General features: G+C 43.0%; 1 protein-coding gene across 2 annotated transcripts in view; it reads right to left on the minus strand.

The window, feature by feature from the left end:
• Positions 1-2,633: 2,633 nt before the first annotated feature.
• The window catches only part of Glis3 (GLIS family zinc finger 3), a 418,755-nt gene continuing 394,576 nt past the window's right edge, over positions 2,634-26,812 (minus strand). For both annotated transcript variants that reach the window (XM_034519169.2, XM_076918852.1), the window contains 2 exons: positions 7,767-7,949; positions 2,634-6,956 (listed from right to left, as the gene is read on the minus strand). In XM_034519169.2, the coding sequence (XP_034375060.1) occupies positions 6,820-6,956; positions 7,767-7,949 (320 nt within the window). In that variant the 3' untranslated portion in view covers positions 2,634-6,819. The remainder of the gene's footprint in view (positions 6,957-7,766; positions 7,950-26,812) is intronic.

The following is a 26,812-nucleotide window of genomic DNA, read 5'->3' on the forward strand; positions in this document are numbered from 1 at the left end:
ATCCATAGTTTTATAAAGTACCAATTTGGCCACAAGCTACAGATACAAGGAGAAATGTCCACACTTGCCTGTGTAAATTTACTGCAAATTGGCAGTATGTTCTGGAATTAGTGAGCTAAGCATTATGGGAAAACAGATGGATGGTAGTGAGGAATTCATATTCTCAGTCTATCTGGAGCTCCCTAATGGTCAGTAATTCCCTGGCTGTGCTACCTTGGCTTCCTATTGATAGAAGGCAGGATCTTAACTTGTTCGGAGCATGTGTTCTACCACTGGGCTGCAGCTCCCTCCCTCCTTCCCTCCCGGGCACCTATTGCCCTTTCCCCTGCAGGTTTTAAGGCAGTTCCAGTTTCTCATAAGCACTGTAGCCTGAGAAAAATGAAGGCATCCATTACTTATAACCTCTCAGCATTTCAGAGGAGAAAGGTTGGCTATGGCTGCCAAGATCCAGCAAATATTTAGTTAGCTTGGAAAGAATGGGTGCTCATATTCCAGTTCCCACAGTTTTCTGTATGCCCAGTTTCTTTTATTAAAAATGTTAGATCCAGAGATAAAGTCGAAAGGCACCCCTGCTCTCAGCATCCATCTGTATCCCGGGGGGAGCAGAACCCAAGATCTAACCAAAGAAAAGCTCAATCAATAGAACTCATGGATTCTCTCTAGAAACGGACCCTAGGTACCAGAGGAGTGAGCTGCAGTTTTCTTTGGGTATTTATGGGATGGGCTCTCAGCTGAGGAGGATCAGTACACTGTGGCCCACAGGACAAATCCTGCTATCTTGTTATCTTGCTGTTCTCTCTCTCTCTCTCTCTCTCTCTCTCTCTCTCTCTCTCTCTCTCTCTCTCTCTCTCTCATATTTTTTTTTGTACAATGTGTGAATTAAGAGTACCTTTTAAAAAAAACTTTGAAATGGTTAGACATTTTTTCTTTAATGATGTTGTCTAAAAATGATGGGGGAAGTTTCGGATTTGTATCCAGCAATAAAGTTTCACCGGCACGCAACCAGACCTGTGCGTCTGTGCCTTGTCTACATCTGCTTTGAACTATGGAGGTAGAGTAGGTGAAACAGACCAGGTAGCCCTCCACATATAAAATATACACCATCCAGCTCTTGGCAGAAGCAGTTTACAGACCCCAGGAGGAGGGGATGAAAGGCTTAGTGTTCACCGTTATCTGAAGTAAAAACTGTAAAATATATATGCACAGTAAAATAATTATAAAGCAAACACCTGGGTACCCTAACACTTGGGCAGAGAGATGAAGCATTGTCCCCAAGCAGCTCTGTGTCCCAAAAGCCCTTCCCAGAGTCAGGACTTTGCGGTAATATTTTCCTTGCTGTTCTTTGTAGCATGCACTACCACCTAAGCTATGTAATTGAGTTCAGTTTTGTTTGCTTTAAAGTAGCTACTGTAATAAAGCCATCCTGAGCGAGCGGTCATTTTGGTGTTTTCCATAATCAAGTTTGGGAGGCTTCTGTGTGTGGCTTTGGTCCTGTCCCCATCTTGTAGAGTATCACTCATTATGTCATTCAGGCAAGGCTCATTAGTTCATTTCACTATGTGGGTAATTTGGCCATTTCTAGTTTGGGACAATTGTGAATAATACTGTCATGGACATTTTGCATCCAAGATACCCTTGACTTCAGACTCTTGGCAGAGGAATGGCATTGCTGGGACATGGAATCTACGTGCCACCAACTCTCCCTCCTACTGACAAACTGTTCCCTTGGGGATTGGAGCAAGTCTCATCCACAGCGGCCGTTGTTTGGGGAAGCTGAGGAGTTCCTTCATCCTGTCATGTGCTTGCTCTCTGACCTCAAGGAACCCAGCAAGGTGCCCAGCCATTGTCTAGCTTCCCTTAAAATCATCTTAAGTCATAAAAGCACAAGAAGGTGGCGAGCCAGTCAGCTCTGTAGAAATGCTTTTCGGGAAGACCATCTTTTGATTTTAAGACAGGGTCTAACTGTGCATCCCAGGGTGGCCCCAAACTCACAGCCACGACTTTGCCTCCTTGAGTGTTTGTTTGGACTGCAGGCAGGTGTCTCTGCTGATACGGTGACTTATCAAGTTCCTGTGTTTGGCTAGTAGGCTAGTGGGTGTCAAACTGTATCGACCACCATCCCTGATGTGATGAGTATTGATCAGTGGTTCTCAATCTTCCTAACACTGCGACCCTTTAATACAGTTCATGTTGTAGTGACCCACTAACCATAAAAGTATTGCATTGTTACTTCGTAACTGTAATTTTGCTAGTTAGGAGTCATAAATGTCTGATATGCAGGGTATCGCCCCAGAGGCTGAGAACTAGTAGTGTAGAGAAGACACAGTGTAGCAAGGCTCTGGGTAGCCTCCTGAGAGCAGGACACCAGGTCAGCAACCATTGTCCCCAGAGAGCACTGGAGACTCTGATCCTGACCCTTGGTGCTGTGTCTTTCTCCAAAGGGTTTTATGAAAATGGAATTGAAAACCCGCCGCTCCCACCACCAGCACGCTGAAAGCCCTGCACCTGGTGTAGCAAGCACCAGAGGCATTGCTGGAGCATGATGCAGCACTCCACCGAAAAACACAAATAAATCCCCCCCAGCCCTCGCACACATTTATCCAGTTTGTGAAGTGGATTAATAGAATAACCAATAAAACATGTATAAAAGCTTTAATTAAATGTGATGAAATAAAACTTCATGTTTTATTTATGGACACTCCCAACATGTAAAGGATTCAGGGAGACATTCATTTTTACTGCCATTCTGTCCTCATATCTATAATTAAATCCAGGCTTCAGTTCTGGCCCAAAGCAATGCGGCATTTTAAAGCTGGCCTTGGACCCCCCCCCCCCATCTGCTTTTAATTATAATCACCATCCCCAATACAGAGGAGGCTGGTGACAGAACAGAACAATAAAACAAACAAACAAACAACGCTGGTTACCATTGTGTTTTAAGCCGACGCGCTGAAGAAGTGCTTCAGGCGGGAGGGGCAGCCTCTATTTCCAGTTTTATTCCATGCCAAGTACACAATCCCTTCATTTTACTTTTGACATTAAAAAAAAAAAAGACTTCATGAAACGAGACAAAATAACTTATGATTATATGAAACATAACTGTGACAAATCGTAAAACTATACATATTAATAGAAAAAAGTGTACCTAATTCCTTAAAAGATTTATGACAATAAGCACCACATGTGCCCCTACCGTCAAACTGGCCCCATATCCAGTATGATATACACCGCTCATTTCTCTACATGAGTGTATAGAACAATGTACAAGGGCCTATGTGATTTATGGAAAACAGATTTCCACCCCCCACCCCCAAAGTGCTTTATGTCAGCAACATTACAGAGGACGCTTCTCTGTCTGTACAAAATAAATCTCTTCATTTGAACTCGCGCCATTTTCTCCAATGGGTTTAGATTTCTCTGTCTCTGTTACTTTATCCATGGCAATAACAACATTGATCTAAACAGTCAAATCAAATCAAACACCAAATAATAAAACTGAACATTGTCAATACTTCCAGGCAATAGGGGGATGGGAAGGGGGATGGGTTATATAACAGGGAGACAGGTCAGCCCTGTTCTAAGCTTGCAGTAGTGAACTAGTGCATTTGGCAGATGGTCACTCAAGGACACTGAATGTAACCAACACTCTTGTCAGGAGACTTTCTCCCGAGGTCTTCCAAATAACTTGTTTTCCACTTCCGACTCACCTGTACTATATGGTGGAGATCTGAGTAAGGGACCATATCTCACGGGGCCAGGGGATGTTTAAACGGTATTCAAGTGCTGATCAGAGAGTACAAGTGACACTTGGAAGCAGTCCCTTTAGGGAGTTATGACAATGAATAAAGGCCTATGTCCCTAGTCGTACTGACCTTTTTCTTAAGGAGTAAAATAATGGGCTTTGTGTTGTGTGTGTTTCCAGGAGCACTAGTTTTTGTTGTTTGTGTTTTTGTTTTTAAAGCGGAATGGCAATTTCCATTTGGATGTTTATGAAAATGGCTAACCATCAGGACTTAAAAGGCCTAGCAATGGAAGGGAATAATTATGTTTTCAAGCTCCATTTTCAGTGTTTCAAAATACAGATGGAACTGTGAAGGCCAAAGCAAGCCAAGAACACATTTCAAGCTGAGGAGAAACTCCAGAGCCTAAGGACAGACAGCTTGGACAGCCTGCAGGACCCAGTATGAGTCCTGACTCTAGGCCCTATCCCCAGACCAGTAGCTCTCAGAAATATACTAGAGGGCCTTTGAGGGGCTGCACGGGGGCCTAGCTCCACTCATGCTTTCTGATAGCAAGAATGTCCCTCTGGGGCTGGATCTGGAGCCAGCCTAGAGGTCTGACTTAGAAGGCCCTGATGACACCAGGTTTTACACGGATCCCTCCTACCTAGGTGACCTAGGCATGGCAGTGCCACATGGAAAGCCACCAGGAGTCCAGAGCCTGGCTCCCAGGCCTCACACCTCCACTACAGGGAGAGATGTCATGCATGGTCTGTGGTTCCATTTCTTGCTGTGCCTCCTCCTCCCTGTACACATCCATAGGCAGAGTAGTAAGGCCACACACAGTGCCTCTCCTCTCTTCCTTCCTCATCATCCAAACAAAATGTGCTTGGAGCCCTGTGTACAAGCTTTAGGGTTTAAGAATCGACAGACGCTCGAGAGTGGGGTCTCTTTTCTTTCTAGAGTGTGACAGAGGTCAAATGAGAGTAATGAGGGTCGCTATCAAATAAGCCAGTGTCAGAGTATGTGTGTTGGTGCTTGGAGCAAGTGTGACAACACACGAGCTCTAGTGAGCGGAGGAAGTCAGTATGGTTCCTTCCTTAAAGCTCAGAACAACAAAGAGAATTTGAAGTCTTGTGACTGAGAAGCTTGCATGACAGGTTCCCAAGAATATGGCCTCTTCAGCAACACCAGACAAAACAATGTGCTGTAAAAAAAAAAAACCAAAACAAAACCAAAACCCAGAAAAAAACCCAAAAAACCCCAAACAAACAAGAAAACAAAAAACAAAAAACAAAAACAACAACAACAAAAAAAAAAAAAGAAAGAAAGAAAGAAAGAAAGAAAGAAAGAAAGAAAGAAAAGAGGCCCCGCACTTGGTTCTTCGTCTGCCCCATTCTGTATTCAGTGCCACGTTGGAAGGACACATGACAGAGGTGGAACTCTTCTGATTTGGGGTGAGGCTCACAGCCATGTCACTGAGGATACACAAAGTCTCAGGACCCACACCTGACACTGAAAGTGATACTAAGTTTCATGAAGAATTTTGCTTTAGTTCTATTTAAAACATTTTTTAAGAGAAAAAAATTCCAAAATGTGGGTGAGTCAGAATGTTGGAACTGACCAGGTTATTTGTAGTCTGGCCTATCTGTGTCTCCTTTCCCTTAGACACAGGGCCTTTTAAGGTGTTTTTCTAAAAATGTTACTAGAAAATGATGTCTTATTTAGGCTTATCACTGTTTTATGCTCTGTGAAAAGTTCCAGGCCTTTGAAGCAGAGTTCCAAAACACTGCCTTCTCTGAACCTTCCCAAAAGTTGATAAACGTTGATGGATTGTCAGCATGTCTGACCACAGTCAGGAAAAAGGGAGAGAGTATGTATAACCAGGAAGGAGAGCAGTGTAGAAGACCGGCAGATGACTGGGTCACCTTAGGGAACTGGGCAGAACCACACAGAATGACTGGACAACAGGTGCCCTGAGTTTGGCTTTCTGAACAAACCCACACACTTGACCCTCTTTTTGTCCCAGGCAGAGCAACGGAGCAAAGGCCATGCATGAACCCTCCAAATGAAAAGGCTTCCATGGTGGAACCACTAAACAATCATAAATGAGAGGTATTTTTCTTGAGACAGGGTTTTGTTATCTAGCCCTGGCTCGACTGGAACTCACTGTGTAGACCAGGCTAACTTCAAACCCAGAGTACCTTCCAAGTGCTGAGATTATAGGTACATACCCCTACACCCAGCATATGAGGATTCTTGCTAATAATAATAATAATCCGGGAGTCAGGCATGTGTGTGTGTGTGTGTGTGTGTGTGTGTGTGTGTGTGTGTATTATTCTGTTTCCCTCAGATAACCTTACTAAACTGTAAAAGTAGGCCAGCAAGAGCTGCAGCTCTGGTAAAATACATGTACCCGGGGTGATTAAACTGGTAATGACGTCTACCAAAAGAATAAACCTTTAAATATTTTTCCTTTAAAAGTAAATGTAAATAGTAAGTCTTTAAAGTTCAAAAACAAAGAAGGTTACGGAATATAAAACCTTATTTTGCCATTGGAGAAGCAACTGAGAAGCAATTAGTTAGCATGGGCTATGTAAGACAAATGGTAAAGCCAGAGTTGGAGAGAGCCCAAGGCACACAGTGCTTTGGACATGGATTTCCCCCACTGTTCATGGCTGTGCATCACTCAGCCACAAGAGAAAACCTGGGCAAGGCAGCACATTTTGCCTCTGGTACCCAGGCTGTCTTCTCCTCTGAGAGTCTTTAGCAAGGGTCATCCCACTCTTGTGCATATTCATTGGTGTCTTTTGGGAGCTTACAGCCTGGAAGTAACAGGTATCCTTAAAGTGAGACTCTAAATTCCCTTTGAAAAGAAATTCCTGCTGGTCACCTGGCCCAGCAAATTGAGGGAAGATGGAAGAGGTGCAAACATTTCTGAAAAGCCAGATCTGACCATCCAGTCCTGCCTTCCACAGTCCTAGCGACCCTACTGGCTCCATGGATTTGGTTGGTGTTCTTCACACGGCTTGTGAGTAAGAAAATAAGAGGTGATGAGTTACTCAAAGGTCCTCAATGTGCAGGAGAAGCCCAGGAGCTTTCAGCCTTCGGTATACACAGAGGAGAGCTGGCTAGGACACCGGTCCACAGCGCTGAGCTGTAAGAACGTAGGATCCTCAGGGCCACTGCGAAGAGGTTCCCCAAAGAGGCTTGAGGAAGCTGAAGGCAAATCGTACACTGGAAGAGAGAGAACGCAGGCAGTCAGTTCTAGCACGCTGCAGCCCCAGTGGCTAGCCAGGGCATCCGTGCCATCTACAAGATGCTGGTGGGAGCTAAGAAGGAAGGAACTGTGGCTTAGGCCTTCTAGATGTGCCCCTAGGGAACAGAATGGGAGAAGAGGCTAGCTTGCATAGGCTGGGCTCAAGTGTGCCTTAACACAAAATACGCCCTTCGCAGAAGTGAAAGGGGCTTAGGGAGGAATGAGGGTGACCTGAGAAAGGGGACAACAGTAGAGTCATGGGGGAGAATGGGATTCACAGACAGTAAAGGAAGGAGATAATATTCCCAGAGAAGGAAACAGAGCGAAGGCAAAGGAGGAGGGACACGTGGGATCAGGAGGGTGAGTTTACGCCAGGGTCAGGGTGAATGTAGGGAAGATTGGTGCAGGCAGCGTGGAGAACCTGACTAGGAAGGCATGGGAGCCTTGATTCTGTGCTGGGGAAGAACGCTTGAGGGTTAATGACACTGCACACCATTAGATATTGAATCAAGAAAGTGGCCCAGTTCCTCACTTGGGTTAGCAAGCAATGCCAAAAGGGTGGAATGGCAGAGACGACAAGGAACACTGGAGGCTTAATGGGAGGAACTGTTGCAGCGCCGGGGAGAAAGGCTGCCCTCTGTGCAGGCTGGGAATAAGGGGAGAATCAGGGAGTGAGGTAAAGGTGGGAAGCATCTCAGGGGCAGTTAAAGAAGATTCCATATTGTCCCTGCCAGACGCAGGAAAAGCAGCCAGCCTCTCATCGCTTTGGCTATGCCACAGACACTCACCTGTGATGCCCGAGTGTGTTGAGAAGGCTCTGTGGAAAACATCAAGACTGGCTTGACCCACAGATGTGGGGACTAGGCAGTCCTCAAAGGAAGGCACCATACTGCAGGAGCTGCTGGGCGGCACAGTTCTTTGGGAATCAGGATAATGCGGGGGGCAGAATGTCTGCAGCTGGCCATAAAATCCTGAAAATATAAACACTGTAATGAGCCTTTTCAGGACAGAAACATCCCTACCCAGAAAGAACGCCACTGAGTCAGACAACTTGTCAAAATGCCTTTGCAGCTTAGAGTACGTGAAGTCTTCTATCTAGGTGTGTGTTCGGATGAGCTGCATTCAAGGCTTGCTGGAAGAAACGCTCTCATCTTAGCCCCTCCTACTGGGATGTACATGCATCTTAACTTCCTTCATCTTGCATTTCAGTTCATCTTCATATTAGATACAGCCCCATAGAACGCCCTCAGTCATGCCCACCATAAATACAAACACACAAAGCCCAGCATAGACCTATCTATCCATATTTTCAGCACTTTAATCTTCTCGTGGTTTCAGATAGGTTCATAGTCTGCCACAGTTGGATGTAATGGACCCTGTTTCACTCGTACTGCTGATGCTCCTTGCAGAAGAGAGGCAAACGGGAAGGGAATACATAACATGATAAAGAAATGAGGAGGGGCATCTCAATGCTGGAAAACCCCTCCAACCTTGTGGTAATCGTGCTCCACCTCTCCTTTCATGTCTGCTCTTATCCAATGGGGTCTTTCTTGCATCCCACATGCTCCTTTTCTGAGATTCTTTACCTCCTCCCCGATTCCTTACCTTTTCCCCTTCTCTCTTTGCTTCTCGATAGTGTGTATCAACGGATTACTTCCTGAGCATGTCATGTGCTCTTAAAAATGTAATCATGCAATCTTCATTCCACACTCTGCTGATGGGGAGCAGAGGCTCCGGTGCTTTCCCAAGCTGCTTAGCACTGTGTGTTTCCTCGGCTATGAAGTGTGAATGCCATTGTCTGCATGTGGCTATTGTGAACACTGGCTGAATCACTGGGTAAGGAAGCTCGTTTGTGATGTTTTGAAGTGCTTCAGAAATGTCCGGAAGACAAGAGGATTGGTGGAGGAAATACAGTTCCTTCTGAAGACACTAGCTGATAGAGAACATAGAACCAGTTCAAATGACTTTGGAAGCCTGGTCCCACATGTCTTCTACCATTAGAGTCATCTTTTCTTAAGACTGGAAAGTTTCAGTCAAGACCCTTGCACTTGGGAATGGTGATGCTCTCTGGTTCTTTTTAGCCCACTTCAAATCATAGGAGTACATGTGCCCTGATGTCTTCTCTTTGTTCATGTGGAACCTTAAGCTACCAGCAGATGCTTGGCTTTCCTTGGACAACTCTACAGTTGCTGTAAATACAGTGTACTCAACTGCTGCCCATAAGACAAAGATCCCACCCTCTAGAAGCTTATGATCTAAGACAGAGACAGAATGCAGATTCACACTCAGGACACACTCACACTAAAGTACAGGCCTTTATGAATGTACAATTTATGTAGACTCCATAGAAAATATTCACGTGAGGTTTGGGGAATCATCACAGCCTAGACTAAGACCATGTCTATGGAAATTCCACACCCAAGCACAGAGAAACACAGGCAGTGATTTCTATTTTTGACTCCCAGTGGCTTTTGCATGCTTTTAAACAAGATAGGCAGAGACTCAAACAGATCATTCTCAAAAAACTGAGGTGAAGGAAGTCAACCTTTAAGCTAAGCAAGAAACAGATAATAAAATAGTAGTATCATTTCATATTCTATGTATTCTCCTGGCAAAGACTTCTTGGGGCTGAAGTGTGACTGGAGAAGAAGGCATTCTGCTTAACTCTGTAGACACTGGGAAAAGTAGCTTCCATTTTCCAGATCCTCAGGCTGGCGCCTGACTATCTCCAACTAGAAGTAAGTACACCCATGGGTTTAATCTCTTGGACCAAGAAGTAATCCTGAAAGACTTTGCTGAAGTACATGTTTTGCCAAGATGGTCATTATGACATGAACGACGACAACACCAGAAGCCAATGGCCAAGCACTGGAAAATGGCAGAGCACAGAACACTGCACTACCCTGGTAGCAACTGAACAGCACTTGAAACAGCTCACCAGGCAACCTAACGATACCGCCCGGTGTTGTCTCTTTTTGAAAAAGGTATGTCTTTCATACATACAAAAGTGAGTATGTATGAAAGATCTGCTTGTGAAAGTCTAAGCATAGACTAGAGATAGAAAAATACTTTATCTTTGGTTGTCTTCTTTGTTCTATTTCTGCCCAGATCTGAATAGTGGTGAAAAGTGCCGGGTTCAAATCCTCACAGAAATAGATACCAACTGCATAGTCTTGGTCTATGTGTCTTAACCTGTAAAACAGTGTTAATGGTAGCTGACGACATCACACTGAGTTATTACAAATGTTACAAAAGTTAACATTTATATAGCATATAATTATGTTCTCTATATTTTAATAATTGTGTATGTATTTGTAAAATAGATAAAATATAGATGAAATCACTTTGTCATGAAAATGTAATTCTTAAACATAAGATAAATTTGGTTATGGAAAGTTAAATTTTCAAAAGGGCAAGGTGTCCTCCAACCAACAAATGTAAGAATGGATGTAGCCATAGGCAGTAAATGCTATGGAATTAAGACTGAATTACTGTAATTTCAAAAGCATATCACAAACTAAAGAGAATGGAACATTCTGGGCTCCTTGGTTCCCAGACACTGCATGAGCTAACATGTACCATGACTTTGTCGTTCTCCTCAGTGGGACCCTGAACAACAAGCCTAAGAGGTTTGAAAGAACCAGAAATTGGATCTGTCAGTTTGGGTCATCCCTTTGACATATCTTGACTCTGGGTCCCTCTAGTCAGGCACATGAAAAAGTACTATGGGTACATCAGAAGAAATAATTACCATGGTCTATTGGAATGTAATGTCTCCTTACTGAGCACAAGAGACATTTGCTCTCTATAGCCCCGTGCTAGCTCTGTTCACATTTGTCACCCATAAATCCCCTTGTATCACTCCTTAGTGTACCATTACCCTTCCAAGAAGAGAAGGCATTTTTCACTGAGCTCCCAGAGCTCTCCAAACAGGGACATCAATCACTCAGGTACAACGACAGAGACACTCACTGGCCTTTTACGAAAACTAATTCATTCTTCTTCCTATCTTCCTTCCTGTTTCTGAGAGGGAGCAGAAATGTCATACGCTTCAATCTGTATTCTGATATTGTGATGTGTATAAGTTTAAAAGGTTTGTGATACAGCAAAATATACCCAGTGATAATTCCACATAGGATACTGGGCTTTATCTCTCACTTGGGAGCTAAGGAAGGAGAGAGCACAGAAGACTATGGCTCCTGCCTGGGGAATGTGATTGATTTGAGAACTTATTCAAACCCAGAATGTCCGTGCAAGCATGTTTAACTACTCTTAATAGTTAGCCCAGGAAAGGAGGTGCCCCTTCATTAATGGCGCCTAACTCCCTTCAGGTAGCCAGAACAGAGATGTCAAACATGCTGCTGTGGGCAGTTGTGGTCAGTCAACTCAAGGAGTTGAAACAAGTTCTCTTCCCAGTACTACTTCCATAAAACTAACAAGATTAAAAAATATTTCCATTAGGATCTTGCCACACATACAAACCTAGGGTCAGCCTAACTCATTTTCCAATGAAGCATGCCTGTATTCCAGTGCATTTCCAACAGCAAATTTGGAAAGAGCCTGACTTCTCAGACCCAAAGCAAAATGAGGCAAGATGTTAACACAGTTTTTGAACGTAACACCTAAGAGTGATGGCAAGGTCAGCCTGTCAGTCAGTCAGAAATGCTTCTCAAGTGCTGGGTCAGGTACTGCTGGAGAGACCAAAGAAACAGAAGACTGTTGCTGTCCTTGAGGACTGAAAACTGAGTTGGAGCAGACACACAAACCACCATAAGCTGACAAGAAACGCTAGCTATCACAGGTACTATAAATATCATCCCTCCCCTTTTACAAGTCACTTCACTCCCATGAATGGGAAGGGCAGATGTAGAATTCATCTCCTTTTACCTAAATTGAAGATTCTAAAAGGTCACGGAGGAGGCTCCTCCCTCATCCTAGTCTCAATTTTGGCAAGTTTATTTTTAATTATTAGAAGATTTGGGGCTAATTATAACAACAATGTAGGCTGGTATAAACAATGAATGAAAGAAATTATCTTTATTTACATAGTTGACAAGTGGCCAGATATATTATATGCCTTCACAACTTTGAATTATACACACAAACACACACACACACACACACACACACACACACACACACACACACACACAAATACACATGCAAGTGAGTTAGAGGTATGGGCATACATATATAACATGTAAAAACAATGAAATCTGTAACTTTACAAGATGGCCAATATTTATTTATATATATATAATATATACAATCATATATATATATATTATTTATATATAATATATACAATCATATTATATATATAATATATATAATCATATATATATATTTACTGTGTCCTTTTTTTTGCCTGTGAATTTCTTCATGTATCACTACAATCTGTTCCTACAAGCCTTTTTCTGTACTTGGACCCATGGAGGAAGGAATTTCTAGGGCAGTGCTGCCCAGCAGGACCTTCCATGGGGATGGTAGTGTTTGACAACCTAGTAGTTGCACGTGGTTGTCAAGCATTCAATTTGTAGCAGGCCATCTTCTACTGAATTTTAATTAACTCACATTTAAACAGTCACACATGGTTCACAGTACTACACAAGGCAGGGTAACTCTAGAACAATCTAGATTCCCAGGCTTAACCAGCCGTGTTTCAGCAATGTTCCCAATTAAATTCTTGAAAAGAAAGAAAGAAAGAAAGAAAGAAAGAAAGAAAAAAAAAAAAAAAAAAAAAAAAAAACCCAAAACCACAGAGTTGTCTCAGGGTTGAAATAAAAACCAGATAAATTATTTTAGTCTCTTGGCCTCCAAGATAGTAAGCATATTAGACTGTTGCATCTAGCTGTTTCTTATACATTTCTGACCTCAGTCTTGTGGGAAACAACCAAAGTATAAATACATAAGTAAGCAAGCAATAGTCACTCGACCCCCTCCCCCCAGGAAGCGAAGTACTGCTACAGGCTAAACAACCAGGGAGCTCACCCTTTCTGTAGAGACCTTTCCACTCTGGACAGCAACAGCAGCAGAGGGTAGTTTGTGTGACATCATTTGCGTGCAGTATACTCTGGACTTCACCAAACCATGCACACAGGAGTGGGAACACCACAGGTAGGTGTCCAGTCCTCGAACCGTGGGATAGTGAAGTAGCTACAGAGAAGGCTCCTCCTAGCTACACTCATGTGTGGATAAGTGTCACACCGGAAGACTGAACCTGGCAAAGGTGCCAAGTCATATCATACACTCTATCTGTTTGCATACAGCTTGGCTAAACAAAGTTTTTGTATTCCTGGATCATGGTACCAGGAACAGCCAGGAAAGGTGTTGGCTAGTTCAGAAAAATGTTCCCATTTACAAACAGAGAGGAGAATGGTTGTATACCTTAACTTTATAACAGAAAGAAAGGTAAACGAGACATTGTTCTCTGCACTGTACCCAACAGGAGGTATGAACAGCTAAACACAAGGCTTTGACAAGGTACCTTCGTCTGACCTTGCCCAGGTCTAAGTAGGAGGCTCTGGCCAGCTGTACTGAGGCTCAGTTCCGGTGAAGACTCAGACCCTCCTGCTAGCAGCACCGAGCAGCCCATGCCTGCATAGAAGACTCAGCGGCGGCAATGCCTTGTTGAAGCCCCTGGGTTTTGGTATTTTTTTTCCTAGCCATGGAAATAATATGTATCTGTGACTTTTAGGACCTGTTACTGATTGATTGGTTGACTGATTGATTAATTGCAGACTGTAATTTTATGGATTATTTTATTTAGGAAGTGCAGAATTTTTGTCCTTAGTGCTATGATCACTGCATACATAGGGATGTAGACAAACCCAAGCGATAGGCTATGGGAGAGTCCCTTCAGAGCCCCAGAGACAGGTGTACACAGAGGAAACACACACCTCAACTTCCCTTGGCACTTGGGATTTTTTTTTCTCCAGCACTCCAAGGGCTCTTTGTAGATTGCTCTGGAGATCTTTGTCCTTCTGCCCTTGAGAAGTGTTTAAATGTCTCCTATCAGACAAGTCCCAGGAAAAGAAAGGAATTTACCTGAGAACCACCTTTAGTTTCCACAAAATTTTGCTGTCAATCTAAAATGGCCTCCAGAAACAGTTTTAAAAAAATGATAAATGCATGCATCTCTATTATTACCTCTACCTCACATACTTTTCTCCAAACAAAACAAAACAGAACAGAACAAAACAAAACAGTGTTGCATGAAGACAGGGACTTCATCCAATTTGTCACTGTTCACAGAACGATTCTATAGCAACTGCTGTATAGTAGTTGCTCAATAAACATTTGTGTGTTACTTTAACTGTGGGGCAATGGATGGCACTTTACCAGCGTCATTTTTTTCTCCTAAAATTATTTCACTTACCAGACATTTGGCAGCCCCCACCTCTACACATGAGGGAGCAGCATCTTTGTGGTTACCTTAACTACAGTACAGTCTTCAGTTTCACTCAGCACTGGGCTACAGAGTCAGATAGACCAGGGGAAGGGCTTCTGAACCCAGCGATGCTGAGCACAGAAAAGACAAAAAAGGCCACTGAAAGTAAAGGAGCCCTGCTGAGACAGCCTTCTATGCACTCTGCAGATGAGGGGCATCCTTTAGTTAAGTGGATCTTCCCTAGTGTGTCCTACTCAACTTAAAAGTCATGGTCACTAATAGCGTATTGTGAATTTTCACATGCATCCATGGTAAAACCATGTTCGAGCTACTTTCCTATTTCTGTGATAAACAGCATAAACAAAAGGCAACACAGGAAAGTGAGTATTTCATCTTCCTTTCCCAGGTTCATCACAGAGGAAGGCAGGGCTGGAACTCAAGGTGGGGACTGAAGTAGAGACCACACAGGACCACTGCTGACTTGCTTGTTTACTCTGGATTGCTTGGCTATCTTCCTTTGTATAATCTAGGCCCACTGACCCAGGAATAGCACTGCTCACAGAAGACTGGGTCCTCTTCCATCATTTAGTAATCAATGAAGAAAATGCACCACTTGTTATCTGGATACATGGAATTACTCAATTGGGTTTCCTCTTTCCAGGTGTCTCAAGTTTGTGTCAGGCTGACAATAACTAGTGCAGGTGATCGCTGAACATACATGTTGTGATGGAAAACAAGAGAAAGAGATGAGAGGACAAGACAGACAGTCAGACAGACAGAGAGTGTCCACATCACAGCTATGATTCTCTTAGGCATCGAGACCGTCCTCCTTTGAATACCTTTATATTACAGAGGCCAATGAGAAGAGGGGATTATGAATAGGCAAGCAGCCCGTAAAACACAATCAGTTTATAGTTTGGAGGCAATGCATTATTATACTGATTCCACGAACTCCAGTTTTGCTCAGAGAGAAGCCTGGGGGACTACACATTCACTCTGTCAAGACCCTGATGTCAAGACACCTTAAAGCCCCCTTCACACACTGCCACTTGGAGCTTCTTCTCTGGAACTAGGTAGCTGAAACACATGGCACAGCAGCAGAGGCCAGCTAAGACTTTACAATTGGTATCTGGTTCATTTGACACCATGCAAATAAAATAGGGCACTCTTCCAACTATACTAGTGTTTCTAAATAACCAGATATTTGGAATTATTTATTAGTCTAGCCTTACCTTAATGCAAATCAGCAACTGAACTAAAATAAGCATTATATAACTGTCTACTAAATCTTCTCTCAAGGGCAGTTCCTACTTACAGAGATTTCAAAAGAATAGTTTGCTTAGTGCAATACCATCCACGGACAACTGGCCTAAAGAAGCCAAGGGTCTAGTGTTTGTTGGTTCTGAGCTAAGCATTGACCTAGGGGTTTTACACAGACAATCTTCATACTGACCACAGTGTTTCAGACAAGTTGTATTATCCCTGGTTTACTGAAAAAGAAATGGCCACGTTATAGTAATTCATGCCAACTTTCAGAGTCACCAAGTTTCAGAACCAAGATGATAATCTTGGGTCTATTTGCTGATGTAGTTCATGAAAAATGCTGACACCAGAGCACAGACCACATCTGCCCATGATTGCGAGGCTCCTTCTCCTAAGGCCCATAGCACTGCTGACTTAGTGGTACCCAGACCTGCAGCAGTACAAGAGAAAGATGGCAAAGAACGAAGGTTTCATTAATTTGTTTCTCTCTTTCCACAAATGCCATTCTAGCTTTCTACAGCACTCAGGCCATGCTGTGTCCATGGGACCTCTCAGGACAGAAGGCGAGAAGGAGGATGGAAACTGTCAGGCACAGATGAATCCTCCTGTCTTGGATGGGGTGGGGGGTGCATGGCGAGGGAACCTCTGGAGAATGAGGCTGAAGCTTCTCAAAGTGGATGCTGTAAGCACTAGCTCCACCTAGGCATAACTGACATGTTCCTGGGCTCTAAAGAAGACCCAGCGAAGCAGCACTGCTGGATAAAGACCTGGAAACCAGTGCTTAACCAGAGCTATCTTACACATCATCTGGAAAGCTCTAAGGCCATCATGAAATGATTTTTTAAAAACACTTTCAAAACATCACAATAATCTCAAGGACCTGAATTCCATGTGAAGTGGGAAATGAGAGTTCTTCAACAGGGCGTCTTTTCTCCTTGAGCCAGACCATGTTTTCTGATGGATCCTGGGGACCAGAGTGACCTTGAATTGCAAGGCCAGTGGACATCAGTCAGAGAATTTGCCTGGATCCTTTCTCTAGTGCCTTTTATGAGTGACTTTTGGCCACGGTGAAAGTTTGGGACCTTATCAGAACAAGGCAGAGTCTTCTTCTGCCTGTTGTCTCTATAACAGTTCTGAGACTTAGATTCCTGTTGTCCAGCTGCAAACACAGCCCTGGATTACACCTGCTTTACTAACTAGATGACTTATTTCTCTGAATCCCAATCTGCAGTTTTAAAATCTCCAGCACTCAAATCCAAGAGTAAAATGGAATCTGGGCTCAGGGTATTGAGCATAAAAAAGTGTCTCTGTGGGTCTGAGGTAAGCGAGCAACAGTCCGTTTGAAACCTCACAAATGTCTCTGGATCCCAGGATCCTTCTCACCTTCTTCCACTGGCCACCAGAAAATCTGACTCTGTATACTCTCAAAACCCATGGACACTGACTGCCAGTGCGCATGACCCAACTTGACATCTAGCATCTGCTCCACCTTTTGCTCTGAGCCAACATCTTTCCATTGCCACTCTGGGGAGTCATCTCTGATGAGTGCATCCAGTTGAGAGAGACCTTCCTCTCTTATTTAATCCCATCCCATTGCACACCAAACTTTTTATATTTAAGTTTGCAATATGCATCTTGAAATATGTAATGCCCTTCAGGGAACAAAAAGATTACATCATTCTTTGGGCAGGAAATTTTCTCTGACTATTGAACTCAAAGTCTGTCTGAATTATCAAGGAACATAATTATTATCTAATACAATACAATACAATACAATAATATACAACAGATAACCCTTTGATAAATACAAACTCAAAAGCCATGGACTTTTGTGCTTTCCCCCCTCCCATTAATACAGGTTTAGTAGTCAGAATAGGGCCTGCTACATAGCAGGAGATGACTATGTGAACATGGTGAGTGAACAAGACCACGGCGGGTGTCTTTGGGGAAAATACTGATGGTAAGAAGGAACTGAGATGAAGAAATAGGAATCAGGATCCTTGCACATGGTGCTATGTAAGTCTGAGGAAATACCATGACTTCCTTTACTATCAGGGACTTTCCCTTAAATGGAAGAAGATCAACTAATGTGATAAAACATACTATGGGCTTTGGTCTAGTTTGATTCCTGTTGTTGTGATCAAATACTCTGACCAAATCTACTGGGAGAGGCAAGAGTTTATTTGGTTTATGCTTCCAGGTCACAGTTCATCACTGAGGGGAGTCAGAGAAAGAGTCTGAAGGTGGCACTGTTTGTTTCCACATTACTCCAGTCCTGGGGAATGAACTCCAAGTCAAGGAAGTACAGCAGAGACCACAAAGCTTGTTTCTCACTGGCTCACCTGCAGGCTTATATACAGCTACCTTTCATACATAGCCCAAGATTACCTGCCTAGGAGCTGTGCCACCCAGTGTGGGCCTGGCTCTCCTACATTAATCAGAAATTGAGATAACAAGCCACAGACTTGCTCACAGAAAAATCTCATTTGGACACTCCTTTAACTGAGACTCCCTTCTCAGGTGACTATCAGCTGTGTCAAGTTAACTAGGATGGGCTCTAGCCAGCAAACCTGGATTGTTCTGCTGTTCTGAAATACTATTTGCCACTGGATGCCAGACAGACCATTAAACCTGAAGACAGAAAGAAAAGGGGGTAGGAGAAGTGAGGGTTAACAACATACATGAACATGATGAAGAATAATTTCTATGTAGTTAACATGACAATGATGTCTCTGAGAGTAAGATATAAGTATACATGTTAATATAAATGTTGGTACTCCTACAAACTCTTGCCGAGAAACTGCTGCATCAGGCCTGATCTACAGATGCAAAGGGCCTTGGGTAATTATGGGAGGGATTCAGAACTCCTGAGTCATGTTGCCATGATGAGGAGACATCTGAGAACTTGTTTTGGAATGTGTGATATGAGGTTGGGCTCGGTGAAGAAATGCAGAAAGGGAGGGGCTGGTGGTTACACTCTAATGAGCTAGAAGACATGGCTCAGTGTTTCCACCGCACCAGAATTGTGACTTCTGAGGTACAGTTCCTGAAGGCCTTGCAAAAGAATGAAATAAAGGGTTTAGTCAGAACAATTTGGTTAGATTACAGAAGAAGAATTCCTGCAATCCAAGAGAAGAAAGAAAACCAACAAAAAAAATCATAGAGCAACTGGAATGGTTTTGCAACACAGTGTTGAGCCAAATTGTAGGGTGGTGGCGACCATGTCACTTACAGGGTTAAAGCTCTTGATCTATTTTATCAACACACTGACCTCACTACCAGTAACCGGATTCCCGATGTGTGTTTTCTCATTTGTCAACTTTAAGGGATCTCTAGCCAGAGCTTTTCACATTTTTGTTCTAAACTATGAATTGTTTATCACACATACAAAAGAAAATCCCAGCTAAAATCCAAGTGTCACAGACTGCCATTAACATGCCCATCCTTTTGGGGTTCAGCAGAACCCTTAGAATAGAGTTATGAGGAAAAATGTTTCTTTTCTTCTTTAAAATTCTATTCACAAGAGACCAGATTTCATGAGTTTCAAGTATAAGAAAGGATATTTCCTTCTGAAAACCTGTTATTACTTCCTCCAAATAATGAGAAACCACTTTATCTAGAACATTTACCACAGGCACTTTTAAATTTAGTGATGGGTACGTCGCAATAGCCAATGAAGTTGAAAGTAAATTCTAGGCATTTCTCTTCAATAAACTTTTGAGATTCTTGAAACTCAATTTTCAATTAAAAAAACACACACACAAAAACAAAGTGCTTCACTGTGAATGATACAGTTTGACTGATGGGTGAATGAGCAGGCAGGCAGCGAAATGGCACAGGAGCCCAAGTCACCATTCCTGTCATCGATTCCCTATTATTAAAACTTCCTTTAGTGATCAGCAGTGACATGAAAAGATGTTCAGTCATTCTGCTAAGTAAAGGAAAAATTAAAGCAAGCTACCTAGCTTTGCTGTCCAGATTGACAACCATTAAAATAACATCTCTTGGTGAGCAACAGAACTGCCATGTCTGCTGGTTAAGATGCAAACCTGTGAGAGCCCTAGGAAGCCATCCATGGCCACACCCATCTATCTCCAGAGTGTATGCACAGTAGCATTTCCTGAGAAAGTCTGTAAGGAGATGTGTACTGCTGTAAACACACAAGTATGTATGTACATAAATTAAAGGAACATGCCAAAAAAAAGCAGATCTAAAGGGTCTATTAATAGAATGAGTTGGCACACAGAATTGTTGGACAATGATAAGACTGATTGTTGAAGCACAAGTTTGCCGAGACTATCTCCTCCAATCTTCTCCTCTTCTCTTCCTATTCATCCATATTTATTTAAAAAATATTAGTTAAGCATTTACCTTATGAAAAGAACCATGGGAAGATATGCTATCTGCCTTGCATAAACAAGGATTTAGTGATTTAGTCACGTTAGTATTCTTATTGACCAAACACATCTGATTAATCTGGCAGGTTTAATCTATGTAGTCAGGTGTGTGCTTGTACACACGTCTGTGTGCCAATGCTTCAAGTATTCATGTGACAGATGAAGGCTCTTCCCTGTTTGGTTTTATAATCCATCAGTCAGGCAGCATTTCTGACTCAAGATGACCACCTTACATCCTTCTGCCCCAAATCTGTGATGTTGAAACACTGAGTGAGCCCACACATACACACCTAAATTTAACTTTTGTATTTGCAGAATTAGTATGCTGTCAGAATTTGTCAAGTACTACTTATGTAAAACTGTGCTTGGGGTAACTCTATAGTAATTAAGTGTATAAGAGTAATTAAGGATTTCTGTGACTCTAATTATCAGTCCTTAGTACTCTACAGGCCTTAAGCATACCAGAGCCGATATGGAAAGACTCCTGACTATGGCTGCTGGTAACATCAGAATAGCATTAAGGAGACACACTAGCTCATTTCTTTTGTAGATATGTCACGCACAAGTTTCTCAGTGAAGCCAATGACATCTGATTTCTAATCACTTATGTGTGCCTTCCTGGGATTTCAGAGTTATGATATGTTCACACTCAAGCAATACAGTTTCTAGACTTTATTCTTTTGCAACTTCACATATGCAGTTGTGACTTTCCCATGGAGGGAGAGTATGTTTACTTGTCTTTTAAAAAAAAAATGCCTTGAAAGTTAACCTTTAAGGATTTAACATTCTAAATCCCCGGCAATGAGATCGGTCATGGCAATAACGTAAAGAACCCTTTCCTGGAAAGTGCCACTGTGGAGTTGTGGTCAGTAATCAGCCAAGGAAGAAGAGGTACATTGAATGCCTACCTGCCACAGCATTCTCATTTACATGGAGTACTGAGATTTCCAGAGCTGGAAAGACATGTTGGTTAGAACAATCCAGTCACAATGTGTTTTGTTCTTTGAGGCCTGTCGGTAGCTGGAGACCCTTTGTTCCCCATACATTCAATCTGAACTGGGTTGACAAGCTTACAGCTTCATACTGAGATAGGAAAATGCCACCATTGTCTGGACACTGTCTGGCTAGCTTCTTTGGAGGGACCACAGACAGGGCATATTTTAAATTATGAGAAAGACAGCTCATAAACCCCAGGGTCTGTGACCAAAAGAGAAGGCCCCTACTTCCCACTGCTACTGCACTGACATCAAATAGCCTCATGGTGTTTTCTTAATGAAACCAAATAACTGGACCATGGGTGATGGGATGCTGGTAACTGCAAAACTCCAAAGAAGCAAAAGATAAGAGCAAGCAGGGGAAGTCTGAGGAGGTTGGAGAAGATGGGCAAGAATCTGGGGAAAGCCCTTCAAATAGTGGCTGGTTTCCAAGAGACAGAATAAATGTTATCTGTGTGCCAGCCAGGCAGAACTGCCCATTTTACAGATTAGAAAAGCACTGGAGAGGACTTGAAACACATTCCCACTGTGTGCGTGTGTGTGTGTGTGTGTGCGTGTATACATGCCCGCATGCTTTTGTGCCCAATAAACTTAGCTTGGGCTCTGTCTTCTCTTCCTGAAGTGAGCACAAGATGTGTAGAACATCAGCATTCTTGAGGAGACTAGGATGATGGGGGAGCTTCCTTTCAAGGTGACAAAGTAAGATAGTACAAAAGTACCAGCTGGCTCAACTACGCTGTCCCTTTACCCAGCATGCTCTTGCATTGGTCATCTTGTCATATAAAAATGGTAAACTTGTGCCCATCTGTTGCTACTACACCACTATAAATAAATTCTGGGAGCCCAGACTCTGTACAAATACTTACGGGAAATAGCTAGGTCTTCAGGAAACCAGTTCTAACCAGCACACTCAAATCCAGAAACCAGTGGTAATATACCATACAAGAGGAAGTTGGGTAGCCATTTCAGTGTGACTGTAGGCTCCTGAGAGGTTAGTAAAAATCCACAAAACATGGGCAGAGAACATAGCTCATTGGGTAAAATATTTGCAATAAAAGCATGAGGATCCAAATGTGGATTCCTGGTATCCGCATTAAAAAAAATTACAGGCAGTGCTGTGCACATATGTAACCACACGTGTTATGGGGTACAGAAGCACCTGGATCCCTGAAAATGATCAGCTGGCTAGCCTAACCTACTGTGAGCACTGGGTGTTGTGAGACTCCTTGTCTCAAAAGGTAGTGTGAAAGGTAGTCCTTTAACTTCTATGTGTACACGTAACCATAAATACATGTGCATATACCCACAGGAACACATCCACATACATACATCCATATACCACAGAGGCACAGGCATGTACACACACACACACACACACACACACACACACACACACACACAGAGGAGGAGTAGGACACATAGCCTGCAGGAACTCTGTGTCTGGTGTATGAAAGGGAACACCAGAAGTTGAAGCCCATGCAAGCCTAGGTGCACACTTCTCTTGATCAGGAACCCCCTGGGGTTATGATCATTTCTAAGTTTCTTAAGAACGCATAGAGAAGGCTTCAGCCTGCTGCTGCACCTACTCTTGTGTATCTTTCCATTTCTCTTTGCGATTCCACCCTTCTCTCTTCAGAGTGATTGTGCACACACAATTCCACACGAGTTCTCTATCATGTCTCCAATTTCCCAGTTGCATCTGAGAGATGAGAGCTTCCTTGCAATCATTTGTTTGAGTGATACAAATAGTGCTGTCTAGTTCTGATAGTGAGGGGCTTAAGTTTTCTGCCTATTTTTGGGATACCCTCTGCACAGGTTGACTGCACTGAGTGTGACACATTGTTCCTTTCTGAGCCCACCTTGTTCTCCTGAACCCTTCTCTCTACTCTGGGCTTAACCTGTGCAGCCAGTAGGATGCTAGCTGCCAGTGTCTCTCTTCTCTGCATGCTCCACTCTGACATTTATGTCCTTTCTTGTGCCCACCTCAGGAGGGAATGGCATTCCCCCATACCTGCCCTGTGAACTTCATCTTCAAACTCCTTTTCAGGTATGATCTCTATAAATCCTTTGATAACATCTTCCCTATAATGCATCAAATTCCTTTCCACCACCCCCCTTCAACCACTGCAGTGCAGCAGCCATCAAATGGCATTCTCGTTGCCTAGTACTTAGTGAGTGACCAACAAACACCCGATGAACTGGACTTGGCCTCTTCCTGATACGTCCAGAATCAGGAAGACTGTGAAAATGCTGTTCTAGGAATTCCCATGGCATTTGAACAAGGAGCAGTGAATAGGGCATTTAAAAAGAAATTATCCACTAGCACCATAACAAAATGTACAAATATCAACTCTCAGGCAACTAATCCAGGCAAAATTCTGAAGCTTGCCTGGGCAAGAGAATTCGCCTAACAAGAGAAAAGAACAGGCTTACAGGATTGGAAAGAGTGTTCTTATGTTGACATCTAAAAGAAAAGCTCAAATGTCCTGAGAAGTTGCCTTAGAGATATCTCCCAAACAGAGACTGGAACATTCTATCAACATTCAAACATTAAGAAGAAAGGACACCTTATCCTCTTTACGAATAAAGGCAATCTGAATGGACAGACTGGATGCTCAGTCAATAAAACGCTGATGTGGAACATGAAAGGACATTGGTGTTAATCCTCTCAAGGTGTATCCTTTACCTCTAATAAAGGCACAAGTTCAGCACATAATGTCTAAGTTCAGTACCAATGAGTGGATGATTGACAAGATTCAGAGGACCTCCTTTTGCTGCTTCATCAGCAAGACCAAAGCCCCCCTGAATTCTGACCTCAGTTTCACGTAAGACAATCACACTAATGGAGAGCTGTAAACAATTGTTTCTTTTGGTGTGCCTTTGACATGGAACCACACTGATTACAAATTCAGTTTGGAAATGTGGAGCTCTCGCTAAGCCTACGTAGCTTGCTTGCCAAGGCAGTGATGCCCAGACATTTTATATTCTTACATGTCTCGGCTCCCATCCATATAGATGCAGGAATGACATCTCTCCCTGACCTCTATACCTGCTGCAGGTCCGACAGAGGTGGCAGGCTCATGATGCTCTTTAAAGCCATGAATGAAGGCACAAAGACTCACTGTGGCCACTGGATTAGAAACTCTGACACAGTTTTTGGCTTTTAAAAAAAATGGTGTTTTAATAGAAGATGAAGAAGTTCGTGTCATTGAGATACCATGTAAATGTGAGACACAAAAGGGGACAGCTTCAGCTCATAAATACACCTGGGTAAAAAGGTTCACTCGTCCCTTAAAAATAGCATATACAACTTGTCCTTATCTAAGGATGTTTTGGTAAGAAATGCTTGCTCTTGAAAGTTTCAAGATTTTTTTTCTGTCTCAGAAACCCTCTCAGAGAAGGAATAGGCCTCAGTGTGTCCCCTAACCCTCCACAGTGGCTAAAACATGGGCAGTTTCTTTGAAATCTCATCACAGTGGTTATTTGGCCATCTGAATTCTCCTTTTCCCTATCTATACCCTGAACCTAATGTATGGCTGATATTATCTGTTTCCTCACTGGCTACAGAAGTTTTTAAAAAGAAAGTAGAAGTTTTCTTTTTTAAAGCCCAACATTTTCAAGCTGAAAATATACTCATTATTTCCGTTTCAAAGAAGACCTGTAGAGAAAGGGCATTTTGACAAAGTAACATGGAGGATGCTCACTGGGTCCTCTTGGTCTATTATTTATTTGATGAATGAGAAAGTGCCAGTTACTTACCAGTAAATACTTATTTAATGCCTACTTTGCATCAAGTACTATGCTTAGCCTGGGGCTACAAACATGATCCTTGTTCTCAGAGCCCAATAAAAAGGAAGGCGAAGGAAGCAAGGAAGTATGGTCCACGCCTGCGCCTGCTGCTCTTCTTATTGCACTTGTTACAGTGATGAAAGGCCAGAGATGTCCACATCGGTGCTGTGAACCCAGGCGTAAAACCCTGCACATGCACATAGAGCTCAGAGTCCACGAGATTCCCATACAAACTGGCCTCCTTCACAACCCTTTGGTAAAGTTCTGATACTTTGATAAGGTTCAGGGCGGCATGCCTTAGCCCAATTAAAAGCATTCGGCATGTTAGCTAAATTTCTTTCTGGTTAGTTTTTTACACGTAGGTTAAGTTGCAATGTTTTAAAGAATTTTTAAAAATTTTCATAGCGGTGAGCAAAGCAGGATATACTGCATTTGACTGGACTTGTGGCATGGCCGACTGTGAACAGTTTCAGTAGTCTATCTGGCACTAGAAGGAGAGATTGGAACCACTCCAGGATGTCACTGTCTGAGAAATAAACCCAGGTTTGAGCCACATTAAAATCCAGACATTCAAACTGTGTTTCATGGAGGTGACCAAGGCTGACTACCCTGACTTCTACAGAGCCACGGCCATTCTTGCAAAACCTCCCACCCGGAAAGGTGCTGGTAACTTTCCAGAACACAGCCTTGGGTGTCCCTTCATCAGAGAAGCTGTGTGACTGCCCAGGAAGAGAACTCCTTTTTCTGTTTTTATAGACCTCACCCTGTGCACCTGTAGCAGACACTTACAAAACCATTTCCTGATGTAATCGGTGTGCAAGTAGACGCCTGTAAGACGAAGGTAGAAATGACCACTGGACCGAGACGTCTAAGCTTTGCTGAGAAACAGTGGACAAAACGGAGAAGGGAGTCACCCTTGCTACAGATGAGCACCATCATTTCCTCGCCCCCTCCCTGCTGCTCAGGACTCTGCTTTGAACCTCTTGATCAAGTTTAGGACAATACTGTTGGAGTTTACTGTCCAAAGGCCTTATTCACACTGAGGGTAAGCACTGTCTTGGGACACCATCCATTAATTCCAAGTGATAACCTATATAAATATATGATACTGCTGAGAGGAGGGAGATGACTCATTTCTAGAATCATCTGGCATCTCAATGTACAGTATCATTTCTGCTTACATAGGATTCTGACAACAGGAGACAAAAACATTTGGCAGTTGGAGTCTGTATGGCTTGGCACTTCAGTTTTCTGTGGAAGTCCACTAGGGTATGTGCTTCAACTGGCAAAAGGAGTTTGATTAAAGAAAAGAAACTGAAGCAGACTCGGTCCTCAAGTGTGGTTCCTGCTGAACACAGAACTGACACAGAATGTAAGCCACTGTGGTATCTTTTCCTTATGTTCTTTTCTTCCTGTATGAGTATGTATAGTCATTATGAGACATGAAGAAATGTGTTGAGTTCCCTAATAGATATGGTAAGGGGTCAGACAACTCTGGCCTCAGAAGCAGATTTATACACTAATAAAGATATGTTTTATTCAGATGAGCTACAAGATGGAGAGAATCAAAGAAAGAAAGTTCTACCAAAGAAACAAAACCAAGATGGGACACATGAAGTTTGGGGCCAGGGGAGGTGTCATACAGGGGAACCAGGGAAGGCTTTGACCTGGCTTATGAGAAGAAGCCAGCAGACATGGACAGGGGTACTCCCAGGGTATCCTTTTGCACAGTCTCCTGATCATTTAAGAGTAGGACGCCATTGCTAGAGCCTATTATAGAGGTATCACAACACTGGGGACACCAATGATTGCCTTGGTCTGGAAACTATGGGTGTCCTAAGTCAGGTTATCTGAAAAAAATACTATAGGATTTCACGCCGAAAAAGGGTGCTATTTACATCTTAAGTCCGATGTAGTAAAACAGGACATCCGAGACCCACATCTGGTCGCTAGGCCATCTGACTGAAGACAACAGCAAAACACTACCTTTCAAAACTCCA

This window comes from Arvicanthis niloticus, chromosome 1 (genome assembly GCF_011762505.2).
Source record: "Arvicanthis niloticus isolate mArvNil1 chromosome 1, mArvNil1.pat.X, whole genome shotgun sequence".
NCBI lineage: Eukaryota > Metazoa > Chordata > Mammalia > Rodentia > Muridae > Arvicanthis > Arvicanthis niloticus.